The sequence below is a fragment of the Salvelinus fontinalis genome, chromosome 2 (genome assembly GCF_029448725.1).
Source record: "Salvelinus fontinalis isolate EN_2023a chromosome 2, ASM2944872v1, whole genome shotgun sequence".
Lineage (NCBI taxonomy): Eukaryota > Metazoa > Chordata > Actinopteri > Salmoniformes > Salmonidae > Salvelinus > Salvelinus fontinalis.
In genome coordinates, this window is record NC_074666.1 from 76,211,103 (window position 1) to 76,231,440 (window position 20,338).

General features: G+C 42.2%; 1 protein-coding gene across 3 annotated transcripts; it reads left to right on the top strand.

The window, feature by feature from the left end:
* Positions 1 to 458: 458 nt before the first annotated feature.
* On the top strand, positions 459 to 19,313 carry LOC129826389 (interleukin enhancer-binding factor 3 homolog). Of its 3 annotated transcripts, none has more exons than XM_055887089.1 (19): positions 459 to 556; positions 5,371 to 5,461; positions 5,990 to 6,210; positions 6,371 to 6,551; positions 6,813 to 6,960; positions 8,954 to 9,045; positions 11,374 to 11,469; positions 11,712 to 11,823; positions 11,931 to 12,028; positions 12,453 to 12,564; positions 12,647 to 12,760; positions 12,902 to 13,107; positions 13,244 to 13,414; positions 13,532 to 13,669; positions 14,199 to 14,339; positions 14,462 to 14,582; positions 16,323 to 16,373; positions 17,995 to 18,393; positions 18,486 to 19,313. In XM_055887089.1, exons 2-19 carry the CDS (start codon positions 5,459 to 5,461, stop codon positions 18,614 to 18,616), a joined length of 2,535 nt encoding a protein of 844 aa, XP_055743064.1. In that variant the 5' UTR covers positions 459 to 556; positions 5,371 to 5,458; the 3' UTR covers positions 18,617 to 19,313. The 3 variants fall into 3 exon arrangements, with proteins under 3 accessions (XP_055743064.1, XP_055743055.1, XP_055743072.1); XM_055887080.1 differs by having other exon boundaries at positions 472 to 556; positions 5,368 to 5,461; XM_055887097.1 differs by lacking the exons at positions 17,995 to 18,393; positions 18,486 to 19,313 and adding an exon at positions 17,021 to 17,875 and having other exon boundaries at positions 472 to 556; positions 5,368 to 5,461.
* The last annotated feature ends 1,025 nt before the right edge of the window (positions 19,314 to 20,338 follow it).

A 20,338-nucleotide genomic window follows, 5' to 3' on the forward strand; every position in this document is an offset into this window, starting at 1 on the left:
GTGGTAAATAAGAGGGCTGTTTGAAAGGTGGTTATATAAACATTACCTCTGGGGTTTGATATATGGCCAATATACCACGGCTAAGGGCTGTTCTTACTACGACTCATCGCGGAGTGCCTCGACACAGCCCTTAGCCATGGTATATTGGCCATATACCACACCTCCTCGGGCCTTATTGTTTAAATCCACCACATCTTCTGTCTGAAATGTGTGTGTTCAGTCACATGCGTTAATGGAATCCCCAGATATCAAATTATAACTATTTTGTATCCTGGATAAACAGGGCATGGTGTATAGAGTTAATCATTAAATAATGTTTTATAGTATCTATGTAATTTTGGGAAATTGGCTGGTGATTATCCCACAGTACGATATTGACTCGTGAACTAGCTAGCTAGTACTTTACGTTTCAGACTAGACATCGAAAGGTGAAACGGGATTGGCTATTTCTTTGGTCACATGCTACTTTCGCCCAATTAGCTTTCAGAATTTGCTGTTCAGGTGTGTGTAGTCATTTCTGCTCCTCAGCGAGGAGAGTTGGAGCGTCGCTGAATTGGTAAGTCTAGAAGGATGTTTTATTTGGTGTGTTTTATAACGATGCACATACTATTCAGATTGATTTAATGATTACCACTGTCCCTATGAACACGAATTAAGCAACTATATTACCGGTGACACTCATTTGCCGTTGTACAAATTACGTCTCGCAAGCTAACATTAGCCTAGCAGCAGCCCTCTTTGTTCAGAACGCTCCCTCAGCGCGAACCACAAGCAAGGCAGCACGTCGTAAGGCACCATGCTAGCTACCTAACGTTAAACTATGGAGAAAAAAATAAGTTACGCGAATAGGAATTGAAAGCAAATGCATGATTTTGTCCATTGTTATATATTATTGCTTATATAGCTATGGCTAGTCAACGTTGGCTACAATGCGAGGACACGACCATCTTGGGCTAGCCACGCTAGCTGACGTTAATCTCATAAAATGTTATCACAATATCATGGCGATCACATGGCATTTTATATTTAACTATCTATCTATACCCACATAGTTAGCAGTCTAATCGTGGTGTGACTAGTGCAGGGGGCATATTCCAGACTGGCGCACTGAATTAAGGCTTGAAATTAAAATGGCGGCTGGAAGGATTCTCTTAGCCAGCCGATCCTACCCACTTGCTTACAGCAACACTGACTGGGGTCAGACAGCGTTCCTGTGTAGATAAATACACCACAGAGCCCATGCAAAATATTGCTCTATATGCTGAATTGTCGCATTGATCAACTGGTAGTTTTTCAGGAAAACTGACATTTTCCTCCCCAGGAAGCATAAGCCACAGCAGCCATTTTGGAATATCAGTGTCAGCCAATTGGCTCCTTTTGTTGTTCAAATGACATGCCATTCCATAATGGCTACTGTTAACTAGCATTAGAACAAACATCTGTTTACTTAAAATCAAGCAGTCTTTCAGTCTTCTTGGTGTAACAGTTGGGATAATGGGACAATTTGGTGTACAACCAGTTATCATCCCAGGGTTGAGGTGTGTTTAACCTGTCTGGCTCCGGCGTTCCGCTAGCGGAACTCCTCCCACATTCCACTGAAAAGGCAGAGCGCGAAATTGAAAAGATATTTTTTTGAAATATTTAACTTTCACACATTAACAAGTCCAATACAGCAAATGAAAAATGCACATCTTGTGAATCCAGTCAACATGTCCGATTTTTTAAATGTTAATGTTTTACAGTGAAAACACCACAAATATTTATGTTAGCTCACCACCAAATACAAAAAAGGACAGACGTTTTTCACAGCACAGGTAGCATGCACAAAGCCAACCTAACTAACCAAGAACTAACCAAGAAACAACTTCATCAGATGACAGTCTTATAACATGTTTTGTTTGAAAAATGTGCATGTTTGAGGTATAAATCAGTTTTACATTGCAGCTACCATCACAGCTATCGTCACAAATAGGACCGAAGCAGCCAGAGTAATTACAGACACCAACGTCAAATACCTAAATACTCATCATAAAACATTTCTGGAAAATCGATGGTGTATAGCAAATGAAAGACAAACATCTTGTGAATCCAGCCAATATTTCCAATTTTATTATTATTTTATAAATTTTATCCCCCTTTCTCCCCAATTTTCGTGGTATCCAATCACTAGTAATTACGATCTTGTCTCATCGCTACAACTCCCGTACGGGCTCAGGAGAGACAAAGGTCGAAAGCGATGCGTCCTCCGAGGCACAACCCAACCAAGCCACACTGCTTCTTTAACACAGCGCGCCTCCAACCCGGAAGCCAGCCGCACCAATGTGTCGGAGGAAACACCGTGCACCTGGCCCCCTTGGTTAGCGCGCACTGCGCCCAGCCCGCCACAGGAGTCGCTGGAGCGCGATGAGACAAGAAAATCCCTACCGGCCAAACCCTCCCTAACCCGGACGACGCTAGCCCAATTGTGCGTCGCCCCACGGACCTCCCGGTCGCGGCCGGCTGCGACAGAGCCTAGAAACTAGAGTGTTTTCTATCCAATAGTAATAATAATATGCATATTGTACGAGCAAGAATTGAGTACGAGGCCGTTTAAATTGGGCACGATTTTTCCCCAAAGTGAAAACAGCGCCCTCTGTCCTCAACAGGTTAACCTCTCTTGGGTACGTGAGACGTTAGCGTTCCACCTCTTCAACAGCCAGTGAAACTGCTGGCCACCAAATTCAAATACAGAAATACTCATTGTAAAAATTCAGAAAACAAAACATATTTTACATAGGTTTAAAGATTAATTTCTTGTGAATCCAACCACGGTGTCAGATTTAAAAATGCTTTACGGCAAAAGCATACCGTACGATTATTTGAGAACATAGCCCAGCAGACAAATCATTACAAACAGTAACCAGCCACACAAGTCAGATATGGAGATAAAATGAATCCCTTACCTTTGATGATCTTCATATGGTTGCACTCAGCAGACATTAATTTACTCAATAAATGTTCCTTTTGTTCGATAAAGTCTCTTTATATCCAAACACCTCCGTTTTGTTTGCGCGTTTTCTTCAGTAATCCACATGCTTAAACGCAGACAAAAAATCCAAATTGTATCTGTAAAGTTCAATGAAACATGTCAAACGATGTTTATATTCATTCCTCAGGTTGTTTTTAGCCTAAACAATCTATAATATTTCACCCGGACAATAACGTCAATATAAAAGGTAAACAAGAAAGGTACTCTCTCGGTCGCGCGCATGAAAAAGCTCTGTGACACTTTAGGGTCCACTCATTCAGACTGCTCTTCCTAATTTTTCAGAATACAGGCCTGAAACAATTTCTAAAGACTGTTGACATCTAGTGGAAGGCATAGGAACTGCAATTTGAGTCCTAAGTCAATGGATACTATAATGGCATTGAATAGATAACTACAAAACAACAAGCCACCCCCCCAAAAAGGTGTGGCTTGTTCTCCATCCTCGTGGATTTAAGGTACTTGGCTAGGCCCTGGGTTGGTAGAGCCACGGCAATGTTTTTTTCCGCAGCTAGTCATGTAGTTAGCTAGCTATCGAGCCTGGATGCCATAGCCCCTCTGGTAATGTAATAGTATCTATGTCATAAACCTTCAACGTGCCAGAATAGTACTGATAATGGCAGCCATTTTGGTCAGGGAGAAATCCAAACCAGTCACTTCTCAGTATTGTTGTCGTCTCTACTCCCATTGTTAGTTGTAGGGGGAACGTTTAAATTTGGGAAATGTTCTTTAAATTGAGATCCATTGTTGCTCCATGAGATAATCCGACAATGTATATGCCGCCATGTTAGAGTATCTTTGTCTTCTCTCATTGAGCAAAACAGGCGAGTGTCATTAAAGTGACGCTTTATTTCTGCTTTGCTCACACGACGTGCAGAACTTTGGACACCCACCCGTCTGAACAATGAGAGACAAATACTCTAAGATGGCGGCATATACATTGTTATACCTCTGAGGAAAAATGTATGTAATTTAATAACGGTGCATTTTCTAAATTCAAATGTTTCTTCTGCAACTAGCGATAGGTTTGGAGACTTTGGTGAATTGGGCAAGTTATCACTTTGTAAATGTTAGTTGAAAAATTGCTCCTGCCGTTTTACACTAGCTAAGGCGTAACGGCTGTATGGAAGCATTCACATATCGCCGCCATTACAATGCTAGTTTCCCGAATGGAGGGATTTGACACATGATAGAAATTATCCGTTTGGTTGTGTACCTTGGATGACTTCTCAGCCAGGTTTACTGTCAGAACTGAGCGACTCAACTGCAATGAACCGTTCATAGATTTTAACTGCAGTGTGCTCATGTGTTAAATACATTTTGGCTTTAGGACTGTGCATGTACAGCAGGTCTGTCTGGTAACTGATACCCTTTGCCTCATCATTCAGAACTGTACACTGGTTCTGAAATGTTAATTTCAAACTCGCGGATAACTGAAGAACAATGTTTTTTAGGTCGTTATTGCTTTCGAAGTCATACTGGTATATAGGGGCAGTAGCCCAATTAATCTTCCTTGGTAGAGCTACGTTTTAGTCACTAATATCTGGCATCTGCTCCTGCAGGACTGATTCATAATCAAACTGATTGAATCAGTGTTTTGAAAGTAGATACTGTTGGTTCCCCCAAGGATTGTGCTACAGTTGTGTTCTGGCACTGCTTCGGCCCTGGTCCAACTTCTCCCATCTTTTAATTTTGGGAGGAAGAATGTGACCGGTGTCCTGCTCATTATCTGTAGGCCTACAATGATGGAGCTGGCCATTTTTTTAAATCAACAATGGGGATATCAGATCACTTTTGGCGCTGGGTTTTATACAGTGAAGCTCAAAACAGGAGAAAAGTTTGAGCGCAACCTTGTCCAATAACGATGCTCTGAGTCCTGTTTTTTTCCCCTCCCCCATTCCGTGCCTACTGAACACAACCCCGGTTTGCAACAGGCTAGAGTAGGAACACCCTTGTTACTGCTGTTTCTTCACACTTAGCCTATGGGTAATTCCGTGGTATCTGAATTATGCTGAGACTCCTGTTTAAATTGTTTAAAGCAGTCAATGTGCATAGTTGTTGGTTTGTTAAATATATAAATCAATGGTTTGTTTGGTATACATTTTAAAGTGAAAAATTGGAGTCTGTGTAATTCCGTTAGCATGGATTTTCCCTTGTCATGCAAAGCCACCCTCCACTTTAGGGAGGTGCATCCTTAGGTCTGTTCAAAGAAATCCCTATGTTCTGTTACCCTTAAATACCATGTTTTTATATTAGCAAAAAAAATGGCATCTGCTACTCTAAGGGAATCTGGCATCCTTTTATTGCTTTGCTCATTTTAAGCATGTCCCTTTTGTTCTCAGCAGAACCAAGCAGCAGTGTTGGTGTTCTCTCAGGAAGGACCTGTTCTTGTATCACTGCCATATACACAGGATCGAAGACTCCAAAGCAACTATGGTACCTCTTTTCTTATACACAAATTTTTAGGAAGGCTATTTTGTGTAAACACTTTCTATTTGGTAGTGAACATGGAGCGCTTACATTTTAATAGCCTCACCACTATAATAATTTGGCTCTGCAAGCAATCAACTGTATTTGTCTGACATAATTGATTGAGAAGATTATTTGTAAGTTAACAATGACGTGGCATACAAGTAGACAGATAAAAAAATCCATTCCTACAAATGTCCATTGTAAGGGTAATTCAGGTTGCTGCCAGTCAAAACTGCCCTGGGCATTTCAAACACATGCTCCTGCTTGCATTTGATTGCACTCCTAATTGTACATGACTCTCACCCAGCAGTAGTCCATGGATGATTATGTAAGGACAGTGAAAGCTGACTAAGTGAAATTACTGTATTGAGAATTACAGTGGGGTGAAGGTTATCACAATATTACTGTTTCTTCCTATCAAAGCCACTTACTGACTACACTTGTGACCTGCTGAAGTCAATTCCTTAAAATAACTAATCTTTTCCCATCCAGCCTCCTCCCCTGCGCCACCGCTCCATGCGTATCTTCATGAACGACGACCGCCACGTGATGGCCAAGCACTCCGCTGTGTACCCCACACAGGAGGAGCTGGAGGGTGTGCAGAACATGGTGTCCCACACGGAGCGCGCCCTCAAGGCTGTCTCCGACTGGCTGGATGAGCAGGAAAAGGTGGTCAAGTCTGCACCAGACGGAACCGAGTCCGATAAAGAAAGGTAAGTGAGTGGGAAATTGTATTCAAAATGGTGCATGGTGTACAAAATGTCAGTTGCGTAGAAATACTTTTTGCACTGTCAAGGCTGGAGTGTTGGTGAAGGCAGCATCACTTTCAGCTTCAAAAGTTATTGACCTGGGTACCCATGTCTCCTCTGCCAGTGAACCCAAGGCGTCGGAACAGGCCACACGGTCCCTGCGTGGGGTGATGAGGGTGGGCCTGGTGGCCAAGGGCTTGCTGCTGAAGGGGGACCTGGACCTGGAGCTGGTCCTTCTGTGTAAGGACAAACCCACCATCACCCTGCTGAAGAACGTGGCAGACAACCTGGCTGTGCAACTCAAGGTGAGTCCATTCACCTTCTGGTGTTTTCTGTGTCTTCATATTCAGATTTGGCTTTGTGAAGTTGAATTTGTTCTTTTGAGAATATACTCTCCTGCATCATTTCAGTTGTGGGGTGATGCATTCATTTGAGAGGAATAGTCACAACTGAATTCAGTAGCAAATCGGGTTTTTTTATGCTTGGGGGTACATGACCTTGACTGCTTGGTGGGATAGCTACTACATGGCTATTTTATTAACAATTCCTCCTGTTCTACCTGGCAGACCATCACAGAGGACAAGTATGAGGTCACTCAGGTCATCCGTGAAGCCACCATCGTAATCAAGAGCACCAAGGAGCCTCCCCTGACCCTGACTATCAACATGACGTCCCCTCTGGTCCGCGAGGAGGTGGAGAAACAGGCTGCCGGAGGTAGGCTGCCACACAGGGGCAGACAGTTCACTAGCGCCCCCTTAGGCAGGGAGACTAAACAGGCAGGCAGCCAGTCTAGACAGATATTGTTTATTGGGCCTTCAATGGAGCTAGGGGATATGAGGGAACTGTCATGTAATGAAACCATGCTATGTTTATAGCTCTTTAGACTCTCGTAGTTCCATGTAATGTGATGTACATTTTTGATGGCCCAATACACAGTATAGAAAGGCTAGTTACTGACTGAAAAAGGTTTTCTATTCCCTATGGAGTCCAGACATTAACTATATGAAGGCTTACTGAGAATAACAAAAAAACAAACACCACTTTGTTTGCATGTTTTATACTGAACACTGATGAACGGTTTGCATTGCAGCAAAAATGAGTTGCAAAGTGTTGTCAAGTGTTCTGGTTACTAGACCCAGCAGTGGGCTATTGACTGATGTTCATCAGCAGGGAGGACACGGGTTACAGATAACGCCAGGGGCTCTTTGACTCTGCATGGCTGAATGTCACTTCTCCCAGTCAAAGTCAAAATCAGGGAACAACTGTGATCGCAGTCTTTGTAAATCCAATCCATGGGGGTTTGTCCGAAGCAGAGGGAGTCATAAGTTCAATAATAAATGCAAGAAATACCTGCAGTGCCCTCTGTAATTATTGGCACAGTGAAGCATTTTTTAATATATTTTTTTTAGTGTTGGCTCTAATTATTTGAGGAAGTTAGATGCACAAATACCATACCACCCCAAAATACTAACCTCCCCTGTTATTGTAATTGGGAGAGGTTTGCATGTCTTGGGGATATATTTGTGCGTCTAACTTTTTCACTCATCATTCACTATTCATTCAGGATGATCCATAATTATGGTAGCATCCACATTAATGTAGAAGTGTTAGAAATGTATTCTTATTTATAATAAAGGTTACTCCGAAACGACAGGATACATTATTTACCATAAATTTCTATTGGGCACAAAATAATCAAACACAACCAAAACAAACAGAAAATGCATCCAACAAATGTCGAGTCACAAGCTTTATGTAGTCATTGCGTGCTATGAATATGGGACCAAATACTAAACATGGAACAACTTTTATACACAAGTCAATTTGTACTAAAAGTGGTGTAATTTCTAAACGGTTCACCCGGTATAGATGTCCTCAAAGACAAGCTGATGGTCTGCACTTTAACCTCGTAGTCATTGTTGGATTTCAAATCCAAACGTTTGGAGTATAGAGTCAAAAGAAGACAAAATGCTTCACTTTCCCAATTACGGAGGGCACTGTATATTATGGGAAAGGGTACTAGTCGGTGGCGGCCCATGTTCCCCTCAGACGTTCTGAACAGGAAGTTGGATGTATCAACCTTGCCTTATCTATAACTGTGTCAACATTGAAGCCCAGTTTGGCTCTTGAAGGCCATCAGTTTTGCTGCAGTGTGGACTTGTTTTGATAATTTTGTGCATCTGATTCTCTCTGTCAAGCCTTCTAGTTTGTCAATTTTTAGGGACGCTGGACCTTTGACCAACTGGACGCTCTCTGTCTCGGAAGGGGCTAAGCAGAACACCCAGTATAGGGGTGAAGGGGAGGGGCTCTACCTCTCATTGTTATAGCAAAGCACTGACTTCATAACTGGGCTGAGGTATACAAGTTGACATTGAGTTAACATAACGGAGACAACTTCCCTTTTGATAATTCACTCCCACTGTAACCTTAAATCCATACACATTTTTCTCCATATAGGCCTACTGGGAGTGATCTTAAGAAATCACCCACTTAACAGCAGTTTCTGAAGTGGGTTGAAGTTACATATCTTTAGTGTAATTGCAGTTTCACTGAGAGGTTCAGACCATTAAGTTCTCCAGGTGGGGGGGTCCCCCTCCCCTTCCCCGTCCTGCCTATGGTTTGGGAAAGCTGCCTACTCCCCCTGGCCGTGTGACAGAACCCCCCTTGGTCAAACTGTACCTTGTCTTCTTATTCCACCCGCCAATAGAAACGCTATCAGTCAACGATCCCCCGGATGTTCTGGACAGGCAGAAATGCCTTACTGCCTTGGCGTCTCTTCGCCACGCCAAGTGGTTCCAGGTTTGCATCTTGTCTTTATTTGTCTTAAAGTAGTTCAGTTTTTTCTACATTTGACGCAGTTTCTTTCTTTGGTCGTTTCTTTTCTGTGTTTTTGTTTTTAAATGTCCTTTCGAAGTGTATCTATCACCTGTAGTAGACTTCTTACTCTGTGGTTTTTATAGCGTTTCCAAGGAAACCTTTGTCATTACCTTGTAGAGATGCTCTGCTGACTTAACAGGTTTGATTGCAGTGTCATTGAAAATGTTCAATGCTGCTTTTAGAAAGGACGTTCAACAATCCCCTCAAAGCAACCATTGTCTTAAACCACTGCTTAATTTTGATCAGAGATGTGGAACTAACTTGCTACACTCGGGTGCAATATTTCTCAAATATTATCAATCGACAACCCTTTTCTGTACCATCATATTGTGTTGAGGTTGATTCCTCATTGTGGACTATGTTGATTCTTAGTCATCATAGTGAACTGTCATCTCTCGCTCTTAACTGTAAGCACACCATCTCTGCAGCCTGTTCTTGTAGAGTGTAGGCTCCAATCCCCCATGCTCTGGCTGTTTCAGCTTTCTGTGTGCCACAAAAAAGGAATATTGCACCTTAGTTAGAAAATGTACATTCACTAGTCTGTCTTCTGGGGCCTCATTTTATAAACGTTGCTTATGCACAAAATATGTGTGCACCAAAGTTAACATTAAAAATACTCTCCTTCCACGAACTTCAGACCATGCATAAGCACAGTTTCTAGTGGGTGAAGTATTACATTGCAAGGTGAAAGTGGTAGCCTTGTGCTAATGGGGAATATGACTCATAACAAACAGGTGGCCTAGCTAAAAAAATAATGCCAAAATCTACCATTAGTGAGAAGAGCAAAACGTTTGTATTTTCTTTGCTTTCTAAAATAAAATCCTATTTCACTTACATGATCATTGCAGAATAAATTCTTCACCTTTTCTGACTCGTGATTTCATAGGCTACTTGCAAAATGGTCTATAGGCCTACAAGTTATTATAGGCTACCATTCTTCCCATCGCTCATATCCTTTGACTTACGTCACAGTAGTAAATAAGCTATTTCAAGTATTTTGCTCTGTGATCCATTCCAAAACACCGTTTAACAGTAGAACAGACTGTTCACCTTTCCATTGACGTTTGTAGGCTTGGCCTATGTCTGAATACCGTAATGTCAAATTTCTCCAGTAGACATTTCATTTAGAAGCTAAATACATAGTACTACAACAACCATTGCATAATATATTCCTCAACATTTCTGGCCATGTTAAGACGGTTGAGTTCATATTCCTGAAGTAGCCATATAATAAATTGCCATGTCACATCTCATTTAATTGGGCCAATTAGATTTTTTTTTTTTTTTCAGAGTAGGTGTTTCAGAACTTGTGGACATTGTTACATATTTAGGTTTGTGGGGAGAAAGTCAATGCAAAACATTATTGCATTCAACGATCTGTTTACAGGTCCACAACAATTTGCAATTGATTTTGGCTTTCAGAAACAGTCAGATACAGCAAATGTCACTACAAAAGAAAACATTCTGCCAACACAAGACATTTGATCAAGTCGCCATTGCTATTTAGATACTGTCTTTGCCTAATTCCAATTCTAGTATACAGCAAATAAGCGCATTTATTGTCGCCATAAAATGTGAAATGTGTGCGTTTTTCAGCTGGATATATCCTGCTCGTTAACGTGCACACTTTAACATTTTTATGACTGGTCTGATTTCTAATGGGGAAAATGGCACCAAGTTTTTATAAAACTCTTTTGTCCGTGTGCAGTCTTTTCAGAAATGGCGCAAATATTTACTGTTAAATTCACACAATGGTTATAAATGAGGCCCCCGGTATACCACATACCCTGCAGTAGCTCTAAAGGTTATTGTATCACCTCTCATTAAACTAAGCACATTATAAATACTGTCATTGTCCTACATTTTTCCATGTCAGCATTTGGCTTTACATTGACTCCCCTTCTCCCTCTAATCATTTAACAGAATCACAAGTTGACATTTGATACGGAGCTGCAAGAAGCACAATTGCTCAACAATTACCACCCTGTCATACCTATTACAGTACCACTGATCAAATCTGCTTTTTACTTCACACAAATGGAGTTGTCTATTAAATTCAATAACCACATCTGCAGACAGAACAAATATCAGATTCATGCTGCACTTTTCCCACACTGTACCACAATAATGACAAAGCAGAGCCGTTAGTCTGTGTGGCTTTTTGATGTAGCTGCTGCTTCGTGGTTTTTGTGAGTTCTTGTTTGACTAAGGCTCCCTCTCCCTCCACCCCCTCCCTGCTTGTGTCTCCAGGCCAGGGCCAATGGGCTGAGGTCCTGCGTCATCGTCATCCGCATCCTGAGGGACCTGTGCTCCCGCGTCCCCACTTGGGCCCCACTGCATGGATGGGTGAGTCACCAGCAGCATTTTCTGCCAGCTGGTTCTTTCGAATGCCCCCTGACTCCTGACATTTGGTTTGAGAAATGTCATTCTAATTACAGTGGTCAGGTTTGATGTGTAAGATGGGAATTTATTTAAGGGGCTTAGTATATCAAACTGCAACAGTTTCTTATTTACAGCCGTTTTATCCAATTTGCCAAATGTCTGGACAAAATACAAACATTAACATTTCTTCCCTTCACCCCCTCTAGCCAATAGAGCTGCTGTGTGAAAAGGCAATTGGCACAGGGAACCGGCCAATGGGAGCAGGTGAGGCTCTGCGAAGAGTTTTGGAGTGTCTGGCTTCTGGAATCCTCATGGCTGGTGAGTAGTCTCAAAGAGTGGAGAGGACATGTCCTCCCACCTCTGCTTAATGTAGTAATTCCACATCACAAGCCAAAATATGTAAGAATTTGCCTGTTTGTTTTTAGATGGTGCTGGAATCTGTGATCCATGTGAGAAGGAGCTGACAGATGCTATTGGTCACCTGGACCTCCAGCAGAGGGAGGACCTCACACAGAGTGCCCAGGTGAGTCACGTCTGGGTTAGGGGAGGGTTTGGCCGGCAGGGATGTCCTTGTCCCATCGCGCTTTAGCGACTCGACTCCTGTGGCGAGCCGGGTGCGCACATGCACGTCGCCAGCCGCATGCACATCGCCAGGTGTGCGGTGTTTCCTCCAACACATTGGTGTGGCTGGCTTCCGGGTTAAGCAGGCATTGTGTCAAGAAGCAGTGCAGCTTGGTTGGTCGTGTTTTGGAGGACGAGTCCATCCTGGAGTTGCTACGATGAGACAAGATTAACTACCAATTGGATACCACAAAATTGGGGAGAAAAGGGGGTGAAAGTGTTCTCTTTTTTTTTTTTGTCTTTTTTTTTATCTACACCAACGACATGGTGTGATTATGGTGGCTGTAGTGAATGTAAAAAATCACCACCTGTTCATCTGTTTTCAGCATGCCTTAAGGCTGTCTGCCTTCGGACAGCTTCACAAAGTGCTAGGGATGGACCCCCTTCCCTCCAAAATGCCCCGGAAACCCAGGAGCGAGACCCCCATTGACTATACAGGTAAGCCAGGCTGCAGACGTGTGCATACAACTTTGTGTCCATTTTTTGGAAAGGCTCAGCAGTCCCTGTGTTTTTGTTGCAGTCCAAATCCCCCCCAGTACAACCTACGCCCCACCAATGAAGAGGCCTATCGAGGAAGAGGAAGGAGGGGAGGACAAAAGCCCAAACAAGAAAAAAAAGAAGCTGCAAAAGAAATGTAGGTGTTGCTTAGTTCTTCCTGTTCAGCGCAGTTCTTCAGTGTTAGCATGCAAATTCGGCTACTCTTTTTCATTTCACCCTTGGCTGGATCAAAACAATTTATTAAGTGGCAGTGTTTTTTAATCCTAATCTTCACTAGCCCCAGATGAGAAGTCGGAGCCTCCCCAGGCCATGAATGCTCTGATGAGGCTGAACCAGCTGAAGCCTGGCCTGCAGTATAAACTCCTCTCCCAAACTGGCCCGGTGCACGTACCAGTCTTCACCATGGCTGTGGAGGTGGACGGCAAGAGCTTTGAAGCCTCAGGCCCATCCAAACGCACTGCCAAGCTTCACGTTGCTGTCAAGGTGAGTGGGTGTATGGGGTAAATGGTGTAGATGTTCTAAGCGTTTGGTGTGTTGTCATGAAATCTGAAGATTGTAACTATTGTCTGCTGCGCTTCACATATTTTCCTTTCCAATCTTTTGCCTGGCCCAATCATAGGTCCTCCAGGACATGGGCCTCCCCACAGGTGTGGAGCTGAAGACTGCTGAGCCAGTGAAGACTGAGGTGGCAACGGCCATTGTGGAGGAGGTGAAACCCTGCATCACTCCCATCGCGATGGACACCGCAGCCACAGGGGCGGACAGTGTGGAGGCCACAGACGGTGCAGAGGTATGGGTCTCTGAGTAGAACTCAAAACACTGTTTTTGGACACTAGGCTCGGTTTTGACTCCAGTTCCTTGTATTGGTCTTGTTTACAGAGAAATGTCTGTCTCTCTTTGTCTTAAGAGTGCTCGTCAACAGGGACCAATCCTGACCAAACATGGGAAGAACCCTGTGATGGAGCTAAATGAGAAGCGGCGCGGCCTCAAGTATGAGCTCATCTCAGAGACCGGAGGCAGCCACGACAAACGCTTCGTCATGGAGGTTAGTGTCTCAGGAGTGGAAGAAGTGCCCATCCACACTGCAACCAGACTGATGCCTTTAGAATCAAGCCATTCATATCCAGCTGCTTCAATGATTGGAGAAGTTTACTTTATTTGCACCAAATCTCAATTTCATGTCAATTTTATAGAGGTGTCAATTTTTTTAATTTTTTTCATTTATTTGACTTGGTTTTGAAAATTTACACCTGCATCACTATACTGAGAGCTTTGTCGTTTTTAACATTACATTTGGGTGTTTTTGGAGTTTTGTTCATGTTTATCTGTGGCTCCCATACTGCAGAACGAGCAACAAGGAAGTATATTGGTGAGGTACATTTCTCAAAACGGTGTCTGGACACTTCTATAGCAACATACAATTTAAATCTCAAATTTGGTTCAAATAAAGTTAACTTGTCCTTTTAAACATTGACAATAACAACATGAGCTTGGCTTTGACACATTCTTGGTCCCATGCTTTATCCTGTTCTTGCCTGAGTCTATGTATTGACCTGTCTTTCCTCCTGTTCCAGGTGGAGATAGATGAACAGAAGTTCCAAGGGACTGGCTCCAATAAGAAGGTGGCCAAGGCCTATGCTGCCTTGGCAGCCCTGGACAAACTCTTCCCAGAGGGCTCTGTGACTGAGGCAGCCAAGAAGAAGAAACTCCCAATGGTAAGATTCCCTCTGCCTTACTGTATATCTTTGCTTGCTATTGTTTGTAAAATAAATTAACTGAGTAATGATGGTTGCTGCTGAACTGTCTTTCAATTTAGTCCTCGTGTTTTCTCCAACAGCATGGGTTTGGCATGATGGGTGACCCGACTGGTGACCCGGCAGCCACTCCCAGGGGCAGAGGTAGAGGGCGTGGCAGGGGGAGGGGCCGAGGGTTCAATAATGGTGGCAGCTATGGTCAAGGTAAAACAGAGCTATATGCTACCTACGGTGCCCTCAAAGTATTCACACCCTTTTACTTTCTCCACGTTTTGTTACTGCCTGAATTTAAAATTGATAAAAATTTATTTTTTGTCACTGGCTAACACATTACCCCAATGTAAAATGTTTGATTAACTACCCCATCTCTGTACCCCCCGCACATGCAATTATTTGTTAGGTTCCTAAGTCGAGCAGTGAATTTCAAACACAGATTCAACCACAAAGACCAGGGAGGTTTTCCAATGACTCTCAAAGAAGGGTACCTGTTGGTAGATGGATTGTTTTTAAAGCAGATGCTGAATGTCTTTTTGAGCATGGTGAAGTTGTTAATTACACTTTGGATGGCGTGTCACTACAAAGATACAGGCGTCCTTCCCAACTCAGTTGCCAGAGAGGAGGGAAACCGCTCAGGGATTTCAGAGGCCAATGGTAACTTTAAAACAGGTACAGAGTTTAATGGCTGTGATAGGAGTAACTGAGGATGGATCAACATTGTAGTTACTCCACAACACTAACCTAATTGACAGCGAAAAGGAAGCCTGTACAGAGCAAAAAATATTCCAAAACATGCATCCTGTTTGCAACAAGGCACTAAACTAATACTGCAAAAAATGTGGCAAAGCAATTAACTTTGTCCTGAATACAGTGTGTTATGTTTGGGGCAAATCCAATAGAGTAACACTCCATATTTTCAAGCATAGTGGTGGCTGCATCATGTTATGGATATTCTTGTAATCTTTAAGAACTGGGTTTTTCAGGATAAAAAAAGAAACTGAGTGGAGCTAAGCACAGACAAAATCCTAGAGAAACCTGGTTGACTTCTTTCCGTCAGGCAGTGGGAGACGATAGCAGAACAATAACCTAACACACAAGGCCAGCTATACACAGGAGTTGCTTATCAAGAAGACATAATGTTCCGGAGTTGCATAGTTACAGATTTGACTTAAATCAGCTTTTAAATCTTTGGCAAGATTTAAAAATTGCTGTCTAGCAATGACTAACAAATGACCAACAATAAACTTGACAGAGCTTGAATATATATATATTTTTTAATATGCAAATATTGTACAATCCAGGTGTGTAAAACTCTTAGACTTACCCAGAAAGACTCTCAGCTGTCAGAAAGACTCTCAGCTGTCAGAAAGACTCTCAGCTGTCAGAAAGACTCTCAGCTGTCAGAAAGACTCTCAGCTGTCAGAAAGACTCTCAGCTGTCAGAAAGACTCTCAGCTGTCAGAAAGACTCAGCTGTCAGAAAGACTCTCAGCTGTCAGAAAGACTCTCAGCTGTCAGAAAGACTCTCAGCTGTCAGAAAGACTCTCAGCTGTCAGAAAGACTCTCAGCTGTCAGAAAGACTCTCAGCTGTAATCGCTGCCAAAGGTGATTCTAACATGTATTGACCCAGGGGTGTGAATATTTATGTAAATGTGTGTATGTATATATTTTTGGGGGGTCCATGAACATGTTTTACCTTTGTCATTATGGGTGATTGTGTGTAGACTGTCAGGTCAGAAATTTAATAAAATTGTTATTCAGGCTCTAATACAATAAAATGTGGAATAAGTCATGGGGTGTGAGTGCTTTCTGAAGGCACTACATGCAATTATTGTGGATTCTGTCCCCGAATTGACTTTATGCTGTAAATACAGTTCTTCAACATTAAATGGTAGGCAACATCTCACATCAGCTGAGAAATGTAATGGTTGGTTTGCTTAACTCCTCAGGTGGCTATGGAAGTTATGGATATGGGAACAATGGAAACTCTGGAGGCTATAGTGAGTATTGATTTTCCCTTATCCTCATCTTCCAATCCCTGGAATAGTCTTGCGACTCCTAGTCTGGTTTTTATTTGATATGTCCACCTTTATTATGAGGACACTACAAGAGGGGTTCTCACTCTACACACATTGTAAGATGAGCAGAAGTTCAGTGTGGTTTGATCAGAGCACAACATGCTCAGCCATCTTGGTGGAGAGTTAGTGGCATACATCTGGAGGTTTCCAACAATACAAGACCTGGAAAAGTTTTTTAAAAATCTATAATTAAAGTATCTTTTTGTTTTTGGAGCGTATGCCATTGAATGTCATCTAAACAAATTACCAATGAAGAAACTTGAGTGCTCTTATTCCTGGTTTGATTATGATTTTACATTTCTCTGCTTTGTTAAGCCACAGGACTCAATCTATATCACTTTGACCCCCCCCCCCCCCATGTGAAAGACCCTCCCCCCTCCCACCAGCAGCCTGTTCTGAGGAAACACCTTCTTGAGCGTGACAGGAGCAGAGAAATCTAAAAGTCCCAACAAACAAAAAAGCAGTTTGAAAACAATTTGACCAAGTCATTGACACATGCCACTTTTTATGGCAAAAAACAAAATCAATCTAATTCCATTTTTCCTTCTCTGCTCTGTCTCATTCTTTAGGTGACTTTGTCTCAGACTGCTATGGCTACCACGAGTTTGCTACATAGATCATCCCAATCTTTTAAATCAAAACAAAATGTAGAGAAAGAGGAGCAAACTATAGTGTTCCCACAACATGAACTCCAATCACTCCCCCGGGAAAGAACTGTCCCTTTGCTTACCCGCTACGACTCGTGTCCCAACACCTAGAGAGATGGGAGGCCAGTGAGTGCATGTTGCCTTTGGTCACCTTCCATACCCTCTGCCAACCCTGGGACGTTCCTGGACACCTGGATATGCCAAAAGACACAGCCACACTTTCCCAATAGACTGCCTTCCTTAGTGGAATTGAGACCATAGCATTATGGTTGGCTGATGGATAATGGCCCACTGTGATGACATGCACATTGGAGTGGGTCAGACTGGGGAGTTGATCCCATTGTTGGCCATCTGTCTTGAATGTCTACACACAAAAAAAAAGTTTTCTTCTGATGTGAACGGTCTTATTTCATTTTGTTGTCTGAAAATGTATTATCAATCACCTCATTGTCAATGTTTTTTTTTTGCATTTTGTTATGGATCATAAGGCTGCTTTGAATATTTGCAATTTTTTATTAAAATGTCAGAATTGCTCAATTGTGGCTATTGATGCATGATGGTGGTTACATGCTAGTCTTACTTTGAAAATGACAATGTTCACAATGCCCCTCATTTACCTCACACGTGAGGCACCTTTAGGCATGACAGAACCACAGCGCTGTTGATACTTGCACAAGAATGATTTTGACATTCTGCATTATGATTGTGGAGTAAAAATAGTCTTGTATGGTTTTAAAAAAAAATAAATGTGATATCCCATACAATGTGGTACTACAATTTTAGTGAAATGCTTCACTTTCTTGAAAATGCAATGTATTAATATTCACAAGCATGGGTGTGACACCAGTGGAACTCTCTACAAAACCCCCTCTTAATCTAATGCCTCTTTCTTTTAGATTATTACAATAGTGGAGCAAATGGTGGAGCTGCGGCTGCTGGCACCGTTACTGAAGTCCCTGCGGCCAGCACTACAGGCGTGGCAGCTGCAGGAACCTACGGTTCATACTACCAGAATGATGGAGGCTACTCCACCCCTACTCCAGCTCCCAAAGCCCCTGTCAAAAAGGAGGCCAAGTCAACCTTCCCTGGACCGCCAGGAGTTGGTGGGGGGGCCCAAGGGGCCTACCTGACCACCCCTGGCCAGAGTGCCTATAACCAGTATGGCCAGGGCTATGGGCAAGGCAATAAGACCTTCAATCAAAACCAGGCAGGAGCAGAAGTTTATCCTTACAGCACTGCCTACCCCAGCCAGGTGACGGGCAGCGCTGTTGCCAGCCAAGACTACAGTTACGACGGTAAGATGGATTCTCGGCAAAGGGGATCACAAGTACACCGTAACCTAAGCTGTTTAATCGAGAGTTTCACTAATCAACTTCCTCTTCCATAGGTTATGGAAATCAGTCAAATTACAACGCACAGGCAGGAGCCAACCAGAGCTATGGTGCAAATCCAGCTCCATACCACAACCCAGTAGGATACGGCAGGGGAGACCCCACTGTGAACTACCAGTACAGATAGACTGAATCTGCCCTCGGCATACCTCCATCTGAGCCCCATAGTACCACCCCACAACCCTGTCACAAGCGTTCTCCAAAGAAGCGATGGTGGCTGTCCTGTGATCCATGGTTTTTCCATGTCTACGTGCATTTGGTTTTTTTTTTTACTTTAAAGTAATAACCTGGACTTATTAGTTGGCAGCTCCCCACGGCTGAATCAAATGGTCTATTTCATCAGTTTGGGCAGTGTTCACGCTTTTATTTTATTTGTTTGCATTCCACCAATTTCCCCTCCCCCACATCACTACCACCCAAAAAGAGGGAATGACACATCACCTTTTTTTTTTTTACCCCCAGCTATGATTTTATTTCTGTCCATACACAAAAAGTTAACTATGTTGACCACTAGTTGTTTTTGGCTGAGGATTTGTTTAAATTTTCATTTTTACAATACAATGGGCCTGGAGAACTGCTTGCTTGTTGAAGTATTTGCTTGTAATTGTAGACATTTATTTTTCAATGTTTTAGTTGATGTATTTCTGTAGTTTTAATTTTAACAAATAATTTTGGAAATGACTAGGAAAACATTTTAAATGTCAATCACATTTCTGGTCAAAGTAGATTTGGTGGTTGGGATTATTTGATTATTTTCTCAGAACCGTGTATAAGAAAGTGTGGTGTTTGTATCAATAAAGGACTTTTATTTTGGAGGAAAGCAACTTGTGTGTCGACCAAGCATTTCACTTAATGAAAGAGGCTCTCTACTAACCTTACGTTCCCTCCCAGATATCAGAAAATAGATTTTGAAGTCAACATTGTGCAAGGAAATGTTACATTTGTCCTTTTGGAGACGCTCCTATCCAGAGTGATTTAGTACATTCGTCTTAAAATGGCTAGGTGGGACAACCACATCTGTCATAATACATTTTTCCTCAAGGTAGCTATCAGCAAAATTAGTTACCTGTCCAAAATTATAATCAGTAACAATTTTTGGATTACCCAAACTCAGTAATTTATTCTGATTACATTCAGTGCTTAGATTACTTGGCCCATAAAATGCATTGGAAGACAAATGTATGTTACCAATTGAACCACATCTATTGTAGGATAAATAAATGTTAGTTTACATAGCTGGTCATGTATGGATGTTAAATTGTACTTTAAGGGTTGGCTATGTAGGCTTCTATTAATCTAACCCATTGCTTTCTACTCCATATAATAGGATTATATCCTTACATTAAAAACCAAAGTCAGAATTCCAGTTATTCTAATGTTATACCCCTTGATCTTCAAGAATAGGACTTGGAAATATGGAAGTATAGATTAGCCAAATTGTTTTACCTGAGCATAACCCAAAACTAAGGATTTATTAGCCAGCCCTACTCTGTTTATGATTTTGTTTGGGCTCATTGATTTGAGTTGAAAAATAAATGGTGAGCTCATGGAATGGCATGCTTTGAGCACTACTGAAAAGTACTATTTACATGTGAAAAATGAATGATATATGCTGCATTTGCTATATGCCTATTGTTTACTTTTTTGTTGGTAACACTATCTTGATAATATGCAGCTGTTTAAAGGGCAAATCCACAGATAAAACAATATGGACGCCGCTTCTGTTTTGGTAAAAAGCTGAGGGATGGGCCTGGAGAAATGTAACCACTGAGTTAATAGACAGCTATGGATGCAAGGACTAACCATCCATGACACACAAATTATTGTTTTAACCATGTGAGGCTATATG